This window comes from Solea solea, chromosome 12 (genome assembly GCF_958295425.1).
Source record: "Solea solea chromosome 12, fSolSol10.1, whole genome shotgun sequence".
NCBI classification, from domain to species: Eukaryota; Metazoa; Chordata; class Actinopteri; order Pleuronectiformes; family Soleidae; genus Solea; species Solea solea.
The window spans coordinates 28,842,386-28,859,740 of record NC_081145.1 but is presented as its reverse complement, the minus strand read 5'-3'; the positions used below and the strand labels follow the sequence as shown (position 1 = coordinate 28,859,740).

At 49.0% G+C, this 17,355-nt stretch overlaps 1 protein-coding gene across 1 annotated transcript; it reads right to left on the bottom strand.

The window, feature by feature from the left end:
* Positions 1 to 31: 31 nt before the first annotated feature.
* Positions 32 to 17,211, bottom strand: LOC131469580 (zinc finger C3H1 domain-containing protein-like). The gene is made up of 35 exons (XM_058644700.1): positions 16,447 to 17,211; positions 15,350 to 15,754; positions 15,068 to 15,231; positions 14,590 to 14,995; positions 14,297 to 14,508; positions 14,093 to 14,216; positions 13,923 to 14,014; positions 12,774 to 12,947; positions 12,445 to 12,612; positions 12,227 to 12,364; positions 10,654 to 10,772; positions 10,432 to 10,584; positions 8,742 to 8,916; positions 8,529 to 8,657; positions 7,364 to 7,972; positions 6,889 to 7,001; positions 6,684 to 6,815; positions 6,482 to 6,603; positions 6,311 to 6,412; positions 6,106 to 6,234; positions 5,749 to 5,932; positions 5,477 to 5,663; positions 5,211 to 5,402; positions 4,895 to 5,132; positions 4,721 to 4,826; positions 4,423 to 4,621; positions 4,247 to 4,341; positions 4,059 to 4,166; positions 3,822 to 3,926; positions 3,593 to 3,755; positions 2,025 to 2,125; positions 1,008 to 1,109; positions 828 to 867; positions 685 to 747; positions 32 to 578 (listed from the first exon to the last, which is right to left on the bottom strand). The coding sequence occupies exons 1-35, from the start codon at positions 16,982 to 16,984 to the stop codon at positions 450 to 452; spliced, it is 6,216 nt and encodes a 2,071-aa protein (XP_058500683.1). The 5' UTR covers positions 16,985 to 17,211; the 3' UTR covers positions 32 to 449.
* Between the last annotated feature and the right edge of the window lie 144 nt (positions 17,212 to 17,355).

Below are 17,355 nucleotides of genomic sequence, written 5' to 3'. Positions count from 1 at the left end.
TTGATCAATAATCAATAACTCAGACGGTGACTTTAGTAGAAAATAATTTATTAACATTAGAATCTTTCATCACGACAAATGAAAAACATTCCACGTGGTCACATGACGTCTGTGCTGCGGCGGCGTGGGTCAGTGTCTGTGGTCAGTCCCACCATCAATCATCAGTTTAATCAAAGTCATAAACACAGGTGGACTACAGGAGGAGGGGCGGAGTCAAACTCCCCCAGCCCCTCCCCTCAGGTGAGGTCAAATCAAAGGGAGGAAATGACATCAAACTTAAAGTGACAGAAACAAAAGGAGGAGGAGACATGACGCAGCTCGATACTTACGCACTTCAGACCACGCCCACATGAGGACGATGGCAGGCGGCGTCCTGCAGGGGGCGGAGTGAGGACGTCTGCCTTACCTCGTCTGCTCTGCAGCCAATCGGCTGCCGTCTTTTTGTTACATCAGTCTGCAGACGTCAGTGACCGACTCTGAGCTCCGCCCACTAAGCTCACGCCCACCTCCTCGCAGCAGTCCACCAAACGTCTCAGCCGGTCAGAGGGGGCGTCGTCTGCAGCTTCAAACAGCAGGCGCTGAGGGGGAGGGGCCGGAGAGACAGAGGGGCGGGGTCAACCAGAGAGAGGGAGAGAGAGAGAGATAGATAGATAGATAGAGAGAGTGTGTGTGTGTGTATATTACATGTGTCCACAGCTCAGCGCTCAGTGGGAGGAGCCTCGTCGCATGCTGATACAGAAGTCGCACCTACACGACAACAACATGAGGTCAGAGGTCAGTAATCACATGGCTGATGTCATCAGGTCACATCATTCAGACACACCCACCTCTGACAGCTGCTGCAGCTCCGTCTCCACGGCGATGGCCCTGCCCCCACACACACACAGAGAGAGAGAGAGCGAGAGAGAGCGAGAGAGAGAGAGAGAGAACACACACCATCAGCTGTGATGATGTCACTGAAGCTGCTTCAGATTCAAAATTAACTTTATCGACAAACATTTACTCACAGTTTCCAAACGCTAAGACTTCTGGGAAAGTTGCTGCTCAACAGTCGAGTCAGCAACTTCACCTGCTGCAGGTTTCCCTCCTGATACTCCTCACACAGCAACCTGAGGAGGAGCAGAGGCGTGAGGAGGAGCAACAACAGAGGCATGAGGAGGAGGAGGAGCAACTACAACACAGACATGAAGAGGAGGAACAACAATAACAACAGAGACATGAGGAGGAGGAACAACAATAACAACAGAGACATAAGGAGGAGGAGCAACAACAACAAGGACATGAGGAGGAGGAGGAGCAACAACAACAACAACAGAGACATGAGGAGCAACAACAACAACAACAGAGACATGAGGAGCAACAACAGACACATGAGGAGGAGCAACAAAAACAGAGACATGAGGAGGAGCAACAACAACAACAGAGACATGAGGAGGAGGAGCAACAACAACAGAGACATGAGGAGGAGGAGCAACAACAACAACAACAGACACATGAGGAGGAGGAGCAGCACCAACAACAGAGACATGAGGAGGAGCAGCAACAACAGAGACATGAGGAGGAGCAGCAACAACAGAGACATGGGGAGGAGCAACAACAACAGAGACATGAGGAGCAACAACAACAGAGACATGAGGAGGAGCAGCAACAACAGAGACATGAGGAGGAGCAGCAACAACAGAGACATGAGGAGCAACAACAACAGAGACATGGGGAGGAGCAACAACAGAGACATGAGGAGGAGCAGCAACAACAGAGACATGAGGAGCAACAACAACAGAGACATGAGGAGCAACAACAACAGAGACATGAGGAGGAGCAGCAACAACAGAGACATGAGGAGGAGCAGCAACAACAGAGACATGAGGAGGAGCAGCAACAACAGAGACATGAGGAGCAACAACAACAGAGACATGAGGAGCAACAACAACAGAGACATGAGGAGGAGCAGCAACAACAGAGACATGAGGAGGAGCAGCAACAAGAGTTATGACGTGTGTGTGTGTGTGTGTGTGTATATACACCTCAGGTTGAGCTCAGTGTTGGTGGGCGTGGCAGATCTCAGTCTCTCCAGCACCAGTGCATGCTGGGACTGTGGGAGGAGGCTCAGGTAGAAACTGATCACCTGAGGAGGAAAAACATCAGCAGTGCAGGGGGAGGTGTCACGTACAGCAGCAGCTTCAGGTTAGTGGGAGGAGCTAATGTATCATCATGCTGCAACACTGGCCGTTTCTCAATATCCATACTTGTGCGTACTTGTGTGTACTTGTGTACTCCCGTACTTGTGAAAACGTCATCAGCCTCAGTCCAAGTGCTGTTCCAATTCTCAAGTAAGCGAACAGCGAGGACGGTTCTCAAACCCGGAAGTGTTCTCGCTCCGCCCATTTTTACCAAGTATGCATCGGAGGTGACTTAAGCGTACATGCGATGGCCATGTATCCCAGAATACATTTGGGCGGAGCATAGCAGCAAATAATAGAAATATAAATCTGAAATAAATATTTTTCTGTGTCCCGGAACAAAGTTTTAACATCATTTGAGGCGAGAAATGAGTCATTTAGAATTCAAACATGTGGTTTGTGTATGAAGATATGACGTATTTATAGTTTGACAGAGGTGATAAGCTCCGCCTCTGCGGACGCTCGGCGCTCACTGTGCCCGGCACAGAGCAGCGTTACCTCGGCCTGTCCTGATGAAATGATCCGCTGGCTCAGACGTCGCTGTCATTAGATGCTCGGTGTGATCCATAGATTTGTTGTTGACGTGTTATTTTGTTTTTAATGGAAACTTTTTGACCTGACAGTTTGAAGGTTTGTATATTATTAATGTTTTATTTATTTTAACTTTGAATTTTAGATTTATATTAAAGTCGCACGGTCATTGTATCTGTATTTAAATATAATATGTAAATATTAGATATGTAGAGTAGTATATATTTGTACACGTCATATATACATATATATACACACTACTCTACAATGCTGTAATATATCTATTTTCCACATTGTATTATTTGTATTGTATATTTTAATAGAAATAAATTAATAAATGAAGTTAAATATTTAAAATGTAAAAATAATAACATATATATGCATTTATTAAAAGTATTTCATATGTTCATTTACCCTGTAGGTGGCGCTAATGAGGCTGCAGCACTTGGCGCCAGCCACCATTCAAACAGCAGAACAATACATACATACTTGCATACTTGAGTATTGAGAAACAACCACATACTTGTGTACTTATCTTATCTCTTATCTGTTTCTTATTTTTAATTTTTATATTTTTTTTTTCTTAGTGTTTTTATTTATTCATGTATAATAAATAATAAATTGGTGTCCTCGAGTGCCCAGAGAGGCGCCTCCAAATAAAATGTATTATTATTATTATTATTATTATTATTACTCCCGTACTTGGCAAGTCTATACTCCCAGCGTACTTCTCAAGTATATACTTCCCAAGTAAGCAAGTACACACTTGCTTACTTGAGTATTGAGAAACGGCCACTGTGTTTGTGTCTGCAGGACGTCACTGGGGGTGTGGCTAAATCCTTGGTGTGTGTGTGTGTGTGTGTGTGTGTGTGTCCGCTCACCTTGTTATGAAAGTGGTAGCAGCTCCAGAACTCAGCAGTGTTGAACGGAAGCTCCAGTCGAGTTGGGACGGTGCTGAGGCAGCGCTGGACCAGATCTGAGAAGACTCTGGAGCGGCTGTGGGCGGGGCCTTTGGTCAGCTGACTGCTGCTAAACTCCAGGTAGCTAACGAGGGAAAAATGTGATGAGATACAGCCGTGTGTGTGTGTGTGTGTGTGTGAGAGCACTCACTCCATCCACAGTGTGTGCAGCTGATCCAGCTTCAGGGCGGAGCCAAGCGCTCGCTCAAAGGCGTCGACAGTGTCGTCCACAGAGCCGTGAAACCACTGCCAGTGACTGAGGAACAACAACACCCGTTACCATGGTGACCCAAAAGTTAGTCTTAGACTAACTCCATTTTAATTGGACTAATATGTTGTAGTCCTCATGGAGACTACTACTGGTCCTGAGGACAGAGGACAAACACACCAGTGGATGAGGTGCAGGTGCGCCCTCTGCTGGCTCAGCTGCTCCTGCAGATCCTTCTTGACGGGAACTCCTCGCAGAAGCTTGTCTGAGGGAAAACCCAGGATGTGTCTGAAACAGAGAAGAAAACGTCCTCACTCGTGTGAATCCACATCTCACTGTCCATCACTTACATGTTGAACACAACGTACCGAAGGACGTCCACTGGTGTCTTTTGACTCTGCTCGTCCTCCAGCAGGGACAAGACAAAGCCCCGGAACAGGGGAGCGACGGCGTTCACCTTCCCCTGAGGAACAAACACCAGCATGTTCATGTGACATCTCAGACACAACAAGTGGAACAACTGACACGACTGAGCAGAGCTCACCTGAGTCACGAGGAACCTGCAGCAGTGGTAGAAGACCTCAGCGTTGTCAGGACACTCAGCCAGAGCCTGAAGCCACACGTTCACCGCCTGACCACCGTCTCCTCTCCTGAGGTGAAGGTCCACCACATCCGCCCGCAGAGAGCAGGAGTCTGGACAGAGCTGCAGCAAAGACTCACACACCGTCAGCGCCTCGTCGTACCTGACACGGGTGAGCAAAGACAAGGTTCAGCCCACACACACACACACACACACACACACACACACACCTGTGTGCGGCAGGTAAACCCCCCCCCCTCACCTGTGCAGCAGCTTGTAGAGGAGGACGAGGTTCAGGTGAAGAGGAAGACTTGCCAGTGTCCTCTCTCGTGGAGACTGAGACTCATCTCTACACTGACTGATGGCGTCTGAGGACAAGGGACAAACGTGAACATCTGAACGTGAACACCATCGTCTTCATCACCTGCGTCACTACCTTGGAAAAGAGCGATGAGGACATGATACGGCGTCCTGATGTCCTGTGGCTTCCTCCATGGCAGCAGGAAGGACTCTGTGCTGACCAGTCTGGACGGACCGGACTCCGACGCCTCGTACAAGCTGCACGGCAGACGCTCGAACTCCGTCAGGTGGATAAACGAGAGCCAGACGAGAGCGCGGTCTGTGACGGTCAGGTGGTCAGCGATGCCGCGGTCATCAGGTGACTTCAGAGCGTTCTGCAGAAAACACGTTTCTCTCATTTACTCCTTTACTTCATCATCGATGGACTGATATCAGGTGACAGACTGTCTCACCTGTAAGACGGCGAGTGCGTTCTCAACCCGCCCCGTGAACACGCTCAGGTCAGCGCGGTACAACAGCGCCTCCATCAGCTGGAATGACACTTTTTCTGCGACACCTGGTGACGATGACGTGGCTGTGAGGAACTGCAGCAGGCGCTCGCACACGTAGTCCTTCCCCTCAAAAGAACTCTCCAGGGTCAGATACTACCAGAGGGCAGAGGTCAAGGAGAGGTCAAACAGGTGAGATCATGAGACAAGTCATGTGAGCGAACACTTACATTCCACCACACTCTGTAGTCGGGCGCGTGCTCCACCGCCATTTCACACATCTCCTGCACTTCCTCTCTGCTGCCCCTTCTGGAGAAGAGCGACAGGTAGTGACACCAAACCTCCGGGTCGTCACAGTTCCTCTCCAACGCCCGAGACAGAGTGTTGAGAGCCGCTTCAAGACCGTCTGCAGCTGAGCTACAAAGATGCAAAGAGACATACTCAGATCGTCCCCACACGTCGTCCTGACTCCTCACACACGCAGACCGACAGACAGACTCACGTGTCGTCCTGACTCAGGTACTTGAAGGCCAGTTTGATCCACAGCTGAGTTTCTCCAGGACTTTCCAGGACGCTGCTCTCCAGGTTTGAAATGTCGTCCGTTTCACTGACAAAGTATCGTTTGTCCTCTGGTGAGACGACACACATGTCCAGCGCAGGAAGGACAGTCTGAGAGTGTGCATCCTCTGTGTATATATACACACACACACACACACACACACACACACACACACACACACACACACACACACACACACACACACACACACACACACACACACACACACACACACACACACACACACACGTTTTAAAAGCTGAAGTGTAAAACCTGGTCTGGTCTTTGACGTGCCCTCACCGTGTCCCTCAGGTGTCACGTCTGCTCCAGACGCCGCATGCTCGCCGTCGTCCTCGGGGCTTTCGCCGCCCGGTGCCAATGGCTTGGGTCTCCACCGCCTGGTGTCTTTGCAGGTGGTGAAAGGAGGGACTGGTAAAGAAAAGGGGAGGAGTCAGAAGACGGAGACACATCTGACGAAGACGAGCGTAAAGACGAGCAGACTGACCGTGTCTTCTGCTCTCGTTAACTTTGCTGACGAGGAGGACGGCCTTCTGGTCCACGCCCATGCGGTCTTTGTTGGTGCCAAACAGTTTCTTCATGTACTTTTCTACAAAGCAAAGCACAACCATGAGAGAGTGTGGGACAGAAGACACATGTCTCTGTCTCCGTGTCTCACCTGTGGCTGCACTGACGTCCTCGTCACAGCTGCTCTCACAGCAGCCGATGAGAGACAAGTCGTAGGACAGAAGGTCCTGGAACAGCTGAGTCCCGGTCAGAGTGCAGTTCCTCATGTGCTGCCTGTGGACACACAGGACAACCATGTCTCACACAGACACCATGTGACAATGTGAGACACAGAGATGGACGCGTGTCCTCACCAGCGGCAGTCGTCATCGTTGCAGGTTCCTGTGAGGTCAAAGCGACAGAAGAACTTTCTAGGCTGGATGGTGTTGCTGTAGGACACAGAGCTCAGAGACAGTTTCTCCTTGGTCCTGTAGTACGGACTGAACCTGGACACAGAGACGTGGAAGAGTCAGGTGGACAAGTTCCACTGAGGTGAAGACATCCCAGGACATGGTTTACCTGTAGGACCTGAACACCAGCAGAGGACTGTGATACGGACCAAAGGGAACCGGTCTGAGTTCTGGACTCCCTGATGGACTTGTCCCCGCGTCCACGTCCACTGACGTAATCACCTGCAAAGAGAGAGACACGTTGCCATGACAATCTGGATAAATACAATCAATAGTGATTATTAATCAGTCAGTGATGGTGCAGTGTTCTACTTCCACAAGGGGGCAGCAAAGCAGCATCGGTGCCACCATGTGTTCAGATTAAATTCAGATTAAATTCAGATTAATTTCAGATTATAAACTGGACCCTGGTCCTGGATTCCTTAAGTGCCTAATGTCGCTAATGGCTACATGTATTTATGTTCTTTATGAACAACAGCATTAACTTTAATAACAGATTTATATAATCCCTGTTTTAAAGGTTTCTATGACCATGGTTAGCTTAGCATTGGCCCCACAGACAAATGTGACTCATGTTGACTCACCTGTCCAGGTGGCAGGTTCTCCATGTTCTCGTCCAGTCTCAGCAGCTCCCTCTGCAGAAGCTCTCTGAGTGACGCCTGCTGCTGGTACCGGAGCTTCAGAGCGTCCAGGTCCAGACCTGCAAACGTCTCAGCAGGGGGCGTGGCACTGGTCGATGTCTTGGTGGGTTTGGAAATGTCTTTAGGAGGGGCGGAGCTCAGCTGCTCTAGATGGGGTTTGGTGAAGGAGCTGGACTGACGCAGGGACTGGCGCCGGGGGCCTCGGGCAGCAGCTGCAGGTTCTGTTTCAGGATCGTCGGTCTCTGTGACGTCTTCGTTGTCCAGAGTGAGTTTGTCCTGTGTGAGGTCATGCAGCGAAGGCTGTGGCACAGGGAATGGGCTGGAGGGGGGTGGAGCCTGGACGTTAGGGTCTGGAGGAGTGGAGGCTCGTGGCATTGGCAGGGGTTCTGACGGTGGTTCTGACGGGACTCTGTTCCTCAGAGCCTGGGCCTTCTTCAGCCTCTGGATCTTCAGAGCGTATTCAGACTCCAGCTGCTGCAGACGCTGCTTCTGAGCAATGAGCTCCGCAAAGTGACGCTCGGAGCCGCCGTCCATCATGTGACGCTTTGCCACCTGAGGAGACACCGTGATGTCATCATTAACTCAGCCATGACATCATCAATGTACCAGACTTTATTAATCCCTTTGGGAGGTTCCCTCAGGGAAATAAAAATTTCCAGGAACCCAGCTGTGTGTGTGTGTGTGTGTGTGTGTTCTGACAAAGCTGCTTCACTAAAGTCTCTTTTCCACTGGAACAGAGTCTAGATCCAGACCTACAACTGGATCCAGAGTCTAGATCCAGACCTACAGCTGGATCCAGAGTCTAGATCCAGACCTACAGCTGGATCCAGAGTCTAGATCCAGACCTACAGCTGGATCCAGAGTCTAGATCCAGACCTACAGCTGGATCCAGAGTCTAGATCCAGACCTACCGCTGGATCCAGAGTCTAGATCCAGACCTACAGCTGGATCCAGAGTCTAGATCCAGACCTACAGCTGGATCCAGAGTCTAGATCCAGACCTACCACTGGATCCAGAGTCTAGATCCAGACCTACTGCTAGATCCAGTCTAGATGGACAATATCTGCACATCAAAAATCAGTAAAAAAAAAACAAAAAAAACACTCACTGTGGTCTGGACAGAGTCGGCTCTGCGTTTGGTCCCTCTTCCAGCAGCCAGCTGAGCCTGAGACACTTCCTGCTCCAACCGCACAGCCAGACCCTTCTTAATGGACACGCGATGCTCTACACGGTGGACCTGTACAGAGCAGCTGCGTCACACATCAACTGTCCCCATGTGTCCACCAGTGAGCTCAGACTGACAGGTGTTGGTGCAGCTCACCTGCTCCTGGAGCTTCTTGAGGAGCGTCCTGTTGGCACTGGCGATCTTCTCTGAGGCCTGGAGCTGCTCCCTCAGTTTAGCCACTTTAGCCTCAGACGCCTTCAGAGACTCTCTCTTCTTCAGCTCCTGTTGGAGGAGGTGTCGGAGGACGGCCTCGTCTCTCTGCAGCAGCTCTCTGAACACAGACATGAACACGTGACGTTTAAATCAAAATAATATGAGAACTGTCTAGGTCAGGGGGCGTGGCCTAAGTTCAGCTAGGGTAGGACACGCCCACAAACTTAGAACTGTGTGTCCTGCTGTTCACTGACAAACTATTTAAAGGGGACATATGCAAAATCAACTTTTTAACCATTTCAATACTTATATTTAGGACTCTGGAGGCCCTACCAGTCGCCAAAGTGTGGAAGAAGAACACTCAGTCATTTTTTTGTGGTCCCCCTTAGTGTAAGTATAGGCGATAAAACACGCAATGTTGAATTCCCTGCGCTTATGACAGCAGCATGCGCATTTCACCTGGTGGGGTGGCAAATGTTGCCACCCCACCAGTAAGTTTACTTGGAGAGCTCCACCTTAGCTCCACCTTAGCTCCACCTTGTCCCTATAAAATGCGAGAGTGCAGGCTAGCGAGGAAGAGCGGTATTATGTCAAGGCGGAGGGACAAGTGTGCAGTTGGTGGCTGCACAGTGGAGCACAGTGTTTTACACAAACTTCCAGCCTCAGAGGATTTTATATATGAAGCTAATGTGCCGGATAAAGTCAGCAAACGTGTGTTTGAGCCTTTGCTGCAGCCGCCCCCACTCTCTGGAACTCACTCCCACAACTCATCAAGAACTCAGACTCACTACAGACATTCAAATCATTACTCAAAACCCACCTGTTCAAAACTGCTTACACTTAACTGTCTATTTCCCATTGTTTTATTTCAGTCCTGTCCTTTGTTTTTGTTTTGTGTTTGTACAGCGTCTTTCTGTGTCGAGAAAAGCGCTATATAAATCCGATGTAGTATTATTATTATTATTATTATTATTGTGTGTTCGCACCACTTTGCATCAGACTGCGGCCAGCGGTCGCCGTATTTAGTAAGCGAACGTATTTCACCGACGTACAAACACACACATGTTTAAGAAAAGGTCAAATAGAGCCCATAACTGACCATTCTGACACGTCCTGTTGCAGTCTACATACAACGTCTTCCGTAGCTTCCTCTTGTTCAGGGTCAGACTCTGGTTCAAACGTATATGGTTGAACCGTAATGTTTCCTCTACCAGCCGTGTTTCTCCCACGGTTCATGTCAACTGTGCCGCGTCGACACACCCCCTGGAAGAAGTGGGTGTGTGTCTGCCTGTGTCTTATTTGCATTTTCATCTGAAAGGGGCTGTTTTGGCAGGGTTATTGAACTGCTATGGTGCTTCATCCTTATGGTATTTTGACCAAAGCATGTCACAGACATGTTTATTAGGACACCAGGGAACTATTTTAACTTGGAGAAATAGGGTATAATATGTCCCCTTTAAAGAATGAACGAGTGTGTGATGATGTGCTACAGCGCCTCCTTCAGGAGGCGAGTGTGTGATGATGTGCTACAGCGCCTCCTTCAGGAGGCGAGTGCGGCTGTGATGATGGGTTACAGTGCCTCCTTCAGGAGGCGAGTGCGGCTGTGATGTGCTGTCGTCGTACATGGTCTCACCTGTTTTTGCAGAGTCTCTGCTCGACCTCTCTCAGCTTCACCTCCGCTGCCACTCGTTCAGACGCTTCCGTCACAGACTCCAAAGCTACAGAGGAGATGGAACTCCGAGGAACCTGATCCTTCATCTTCATCATCATCTTCTGCTTCTCCCTGCTGTGAACAAACTCCTTCAGTTCTCTCCTCAAAACGCATGTTTATGATAAACGTGACAAAGTGTCAAACCTGGCTATTTCCTCTTTGAGCAGACGATACTCGGCCTTCTTAGCTTCTGGTAAAGCCTCAGGGGTTCTGAGCGGGTTGTTCTCCTTCTCACACACCGGTGCTCCTTTAGGCTTCGCTGCCTGCAAACATCAGAGTCAGTGACACCATGTTTTTGACAGGAGAGAAATTATGAATAACTGGAGTCATGCAGGCTCCTCTTCTTATGGTACATTAAAATAACTCACTAGGACTGTATGTTTGAGAGCCATTTGTGATTATGGCTGCAACTAATAATCATAATTGATAATCTGTTGATTATTATTTCCATTACTCTATGAGTTGTTTGGCTCAGAAAATGACTTTGACTTTTTTGTCTACAAACCAAAAACATTCCGTTCGAATGATTTTTTTGTTTTATGTAGAAAAGAAACCAGGAAAAATTCACATTTAAGAACCTGAAAAATGACAGAAAGTCAAAAATATTCACATAAGAAAAAACCCAAAACTGATTAGTCGATTACCATATTTGACGATTACTTTATTAATGAATTAATTGTTGCAACTCTCATCATTATGGTTGAAAAGTATTGACTTGTGTGAGATTATTGTTGAAAAGTATTGATTTGTGTCATATTATTGATTATGTCAGATTATTGTTGAAAAGTATTGATTTGTGTCAGATTATTGTTGAAAAGTATTGATTTGTGTCATATTATTGTTGAACAGTATTGATTTATGTCAGATTATTGTTGAAAAGTATTGATTTGTGTCCGACTGTTGAAAAGTATTGATTTGGGTCGGTTATTGTTGAAAAGTATTGATTTGTGTCAGATTATTGTTGAAAGGTATTGACTTGTGTCAGATTATTGTTGAAAAGTATTGATTTGTGTCAGATTATTATTGAAAAGTATTGATTTGTGTCAGATTATTGTTGAAAAGTATTGATTTGTGTCAGATTATTGTTGAAAAGTATTGATTTGTTTCAGATTATTTTTGAAAAGTATTGATTATGTCAGATTATTGTTGAAAAGTATTGATTTGTGTCAGATTATTGTTGAAAAGTATTGATTTGTATCATATTATTGTTGAACAGTATTGATTTATGTCAGATTATTGTTGAAAAGTATTGATTTGTGTCCGACTGTTGAAAAGTATTGACTTGTCTCCGACAGTTGAAAAGTATTGACTTGTGTCCGACTGTTGAAAAGTATTGATTTGTGTCAGATTATTGTTGATAAATATTGATTTGGGCCAGATTATTGTTGAAAAGTATTGATTTGTGTCATATTATTGTTGAAAAGTATTGATTTATGTCAGATTATTGTTGAAAAGTATTGATTTGTGTCAGATTATTGTTGAAAAGTATTGATTTGTGTCAGATTATTATTGAAAAGTATTGATTTGTGTCAGATTATTGTTGAAAAGTATTGATTTGTGTCAGATTATTATTGAAAAGTATCGATTTGTGTCAGATTATTGTTAAAAGTATTGATTTGTGTCAGATTATTGTTGAAAAGTATCGATTTGTGTCAGATTATTGTTGAAAAGTATCGATTTGTGTCAGATTATTGTGTGGTCCGGTCCTGTCACTCACCTCCACCGTCCTGCGGGCTTCTTTGATCATGAACTCCAGTCCACCAAACATACTGTGGGTGGCGCTGCAGGCGTCCATGTCCGAGTCGCTGTCGTCAGAGTCGTTGAGGGAAACCACCACTGCCTTGTGTCTGGGCAGCTGCAGGAAACAATGACCAACAGTTAGACTAGGCTGCCCTCTGCTGGCAGAACACGCTCACCATGCAGTCCGGGTCTTACCACCAGCGGCGCTCTAGGGGCGTGGCTTCCTCTGGAGTACTTGTTGCTCCGAGGCTGAGACACCGTGTTCAGACTGACCGTGCTCAGGTTTCCTCTGGACGGCAGCTGTACACCAGCGCCCAGGGAGGGCGGGGTCACAGGGGAGGCAGGGCCACTGACGCTCTTCTCCTGTAAAAAGTCAGAGCACATTTAATAAATATTAAAACAGTAAAAGCTACATCTACATGATTTCATGTTCAACGGTGGAGGCAGAGTTCATTTCGACTGGTAAAGAGCATTTAGTGTGGATTTTGACACAGGTCAAAGGTCACACTACGTATAAAACACACCTCAATCAGCCTCTTGTTGGCCATGGACATAAGACACGTCTCCCTCAGCAGCATCTCCTCCTCCTCCTCCTCGTCAGCAAATGGTGGTTTAGGAGGAGGCTCCAACTCATCAGGGGGGGGAGGGAGGGGCGGTGGGGGGGGAGTGACACCAGGCAGCAGGGGGTGGGGGAAGGGCTGAGAGATTGAGGGCAAGAGAGACATGAGTCATCATTCATGATTCAAAGGATCACTTCAGTGTAAACCTCGCTCTCCCACACCAAAGTCCACAGAGAACATCAGTGATCCACTGCTGCCTCGTGTGGTCACTTTGATCCACTGCTGCCTCCATCACTGAGTCCCAGAATGCAGCAGCTCGACTGGTCTTTAACTTACCAAAATTCTCCCACACTACACCTCTCCTCCGCTCCCTTCACTGGCTTCCTGTAACTGCTCGCATCCGCTTCAAGACTCTAGTGCTTGCGTTCCATGCTACAAACGGATCCGGTCCAGCCTACATCCAGGACATGATCAAAACCTACACCCCAGCCCGCCCACTTCGCTCTGCATCGGCAAACTGGCTCGCTGCCCCCTCACTGAGAGGATCGCAGAGGCGTTCACAGAACTCCAGACTGTTCACTGTCCTCGCTCCCAAATGGTGGAACGAGCTCCCCATCGACATCCGGACAGCTGAAAGCCTCCACATCTTCCGCCGCCGACTAAAAACACATCTCTTCCGACTCTACCTCGACTAAGACGATGACGACACAAAAAACCCCCCAAAAAAACCTATACATCGCACTTACGACTAGCACTTTGGTTTACTTGAAGCTCTTACTTACTTCTAGCTCTTATTTGTACCCAAATGTTTAAATGCACTTATTGTAAGTCGCTTTGGATAAAAGCGTCTGCTAAATGACATGTAATGTAATGTAATGTAAAGTTCAAATGTCTTATTTTGTCTCTTCAGTGTTTGAAATCCAACGTTCAGATTGACCTCAGTGACACAAAGTGACCACACGAGGCAGCAGAGGACCAGCAGCTAAAATCACTGATTTACTTTGTGAGATAGTGAGTGTGTGTGTGCGTGCGAGAGCATCAAACGACCACACTTTAAAAAAACGTCAACAGTCCTTTAATTGTTGACGGCGTGCGATCGTGACAGAAACGTACCGGTCCAAACGACGTCACATCTGTCCCGTACGGAGGAACCTGTGGAACACCTGGACATTCAGACCGGAATGGACTGTGAGTCGGAGACGGGACTGAAAGAGAGAGTTGAGTCTGAGTTAAACAGCAGTGACAGTTAACGTCCTCATTGTTCCCGCTGAGGTCCAGCTCACCTGGAGAACCCGTCTCGCTGTCCGTGTCCATCGCCACCTCGTCATAGTTGTCGTACTGGTAGAGGTTTCCTGAGGTGTCCAGGCCCGGTTTACCCGTGGACTTCCTGTGTTCACAGTCCCTGGACTGAGGGACAGAGAGAGACACTGTGTTACCATGGCGTCGGCCTGAGACCAGTGTGTCCACTCTGTTTCACACGGTCTCACCTTACTGCGTGTCCTCGCTGTTCCTCCCACCAGCTTCATGAAACGATTGTACTGTTCGTCCTGATTGGACAGGTCCCGGATCCGCCGGATCTCGTCCTCTCGCCGGCGCCGCTCCTCCTCGTCCTGCCGCCGTTTCTCCTCCAGCTGCCGCTGCTGCTGCAGCTTCCACGTCCGCAGCTGCTGCTTCCTCAGCGCCTGCTTTGCTGCAGAGCCTGACAGGAAACATGGAAGAAGAGTGGGTGGATGCTGGAGCTGCAGGTCATGTGACTGATCTGGGTTCTGAGGAGTCTCACCTGGGCTGACCATCTTCTTGGTCATGTGAGGCCTCCCTGGCATGTGGCCTCTCTCCGGGGGAGTTTTGAGACCAGGTTTCAGATTCTGTTTGGGTCGGGCTCGCTCCACAGGCCTCTCCCGCTCTCTGACTGGGGGTCGTGTGCTGGTCTTTGAGCGGTCTCGGTCCCGGGTTCTGTTCCTCTCTGTGGCTGCAGACGAGGTGAACCTGGTGGCGACTCTCCTGCCGGGTGGAGTGGCTGCTGGGCCGGGGTTGGGTTTTTGGTCCTGTGAGGCTCTGGTGATCCGGTCTTTGCTCTTCTTCATCACCTGCTGCTCCTTCTGCTGCCACTTCTTACTCGCCGACTGCAGCGCAAGGAGACGCAGCTGCAGCTCCGACAGCTCCTCCTCCTCCACCTTCACCGCCGGCTGCCGAGAACACACAGCATCTCATACGAATCCAGAACATTTGGACTCTGTCCGTGGTCAGCAAACACTTACCTTGTCAGGAGAGACGGACGATCCCTCGCTGGAGGCCGATGACTCTCTGCAGACGGAACACGTCTTTGTTTCCTCCTCGCAGCACGAACACGTGGTCTCCTTGACTTCGGCGTCAGGCCGCGAATCTTTGTAATCACCTTCTTGTCTCCTCTCCTCTCCCTCGGCTAAACAGACATGTCACAATACCAACAACAAAGATTCAAACCAGTGCCCCCTACTGGTGGCTACGTCGCCTTGACATGTTCATGAAGACACTTGTTGTGGTCTCCCTGCAGGACTCACCGTGTCTCTCCGTGTCCTCGTCTCCAGTCTTCTTCAGCGGACCCAGGTGAGCGGGCAGAGCCAGTCTCTGACGCAGAGGTTTGATGTTGAATGCCTGGAACACTTTCTTCTCCGATGTCTCCAGCTCTGAGACCTCCTCTAATCCGGCTGGACATGGATCAACTTCGGGTGCCGGTCTGGCTCCTGGACCTGTGGCAGTGTTGTCTGCAGTGCCCTCTCTGGTGACAGACGGTTTGGGCTCCAGTGCCATGGTCTCCTCTTTACGGATACACTCAAGCTCCAGCTGAATCTGTCTGTACTTGGACAGCAGGTCCTCGAAGGACTCGTCCACACTGTCCTCTGATCTGGAGACACTGTGGATGACTTTCCTCACCTGAGTCACATGATTCCGGCCCAGGGGCTTCTCTGAGGAAAATGTTAAGGCTGCAGGTGGCGCTGGTGTCACATCTACATTAGCAGGTTTGTTTTTAGTCAATGAGCTTTTACTTCAACTGAGGTTTTCTATTTTGGAAACTGTGGACTGTGTTTTAATGTGAACAAACAGAAAGTGGGACACTGATTTAGAAAAATGTGGGCTGTGTTTTAGTGTGGACAAACAGAAAGTGGGACACAAATTTTGAAAACTGGGCTGTGTTTTAGTGTGGAGAAACAGAAAGTGGGACTTTTATTTTGAAAACTGTGGGCTGTGTTTTAGTGTGGACAAACAGAAAGTGGGACTTTTATTTTGAAAACTATGGGCTGTGTTTAGTGTGGACAAACAGAAATGGAGACTTTTATTTTGAAAACTATGGGCTGTTTCTGTGGATTTACACAAACTGAGACTTTTATTTTGAAAACTACAGGCTGTGGACTAACACAAACGGAGACTTATTTTGAAAACTACAGGCTGTGTTTTAAGTGTGGACTAACACAAACAGAGACTTTTATTTTTGACGTCCATATGATAATCTACTTCCGTGGTGGTTAAATCCCACCTGAACTCTGCTGCCCCCTGCAGAACAGGTGAGGCCTCGACACCACTTTTAACAAACCTGAAGAACCCCGCGTGTCCCTGATCCTGGTCCACGTCGAGGTTCCGGTCGAGCAGGAAAGGATACGTTTTCTGGACAGCGAGTCGGTCTTGATGCCGTGATTCTCTCCGAACCCGAACCGACCGACCGGGTCCCTGTTGCCTCTGTTCCAGGCCCCGTGTCCGCCGTTGGTCATACCCCGGTGCCTGAACCGGCCCAGTGCTCCATGGCTTCGCTCCCAGAAGCTGGAGCGCGGGCTGGGCTCTCCGTGCTGGACGGTTACCGGCGGCGGAGGCATCGGAGGCGGAAGCGGGGGAGAGAGAGGCCGGTCGGGCCCACTAGGCCCACACTGCTGCCTGTGAGCCGGAGGGAAAGGACCGTGTCCATGAGCTCCCAGGCTGTACGGTCCCAGAAGGCGGAAGTCCGGCGGTTGGTGTCCCATGCGTGGCAGCATGTTGTGCGGGTGTTTGCGGAGCTTTCGTGTCCGCAGAGGAGCTCCGCGGAACGGCCTGTTACCATCCCCCCGCCGAGGCGGCACGCTCTCATCGGCTTCATCGTCGCAGATCTCTCCGTCCTCGAGCTCCTCCTCCTCCCGGGGAGAGCGGCTCTCCGCGGCCGCCTCCATACGGTCGTCAAGTCCAGTGAGCGCGGGGACGATGTCCGTGAATAACGTGTAAAACTCCGGCGACACGACAGCGTCCGTGTTACACTCTTCTTCTCTGCCTTCTTCCAAATACCGCGAGACATGACGAGAACCGGAAACAACCCCTGTGACCCCTCATTGGCGGATGCGACTCAGTGAAGGGACACGTCACCGTGACGTCACAACATAAAACATAAACAACGTAGATAAAAGAAGTTTGAAAAAAATGTCTCATTAATGCTGAGTCATCTGACCGCGCGCGCAAGTCCGCTTACGTTCAGTGATGAGAGGTAGCCTTTGATCTGTGCGCGAGCTATGTCGATACCTTTGATCTGCCTGAGGTTAAATTGATT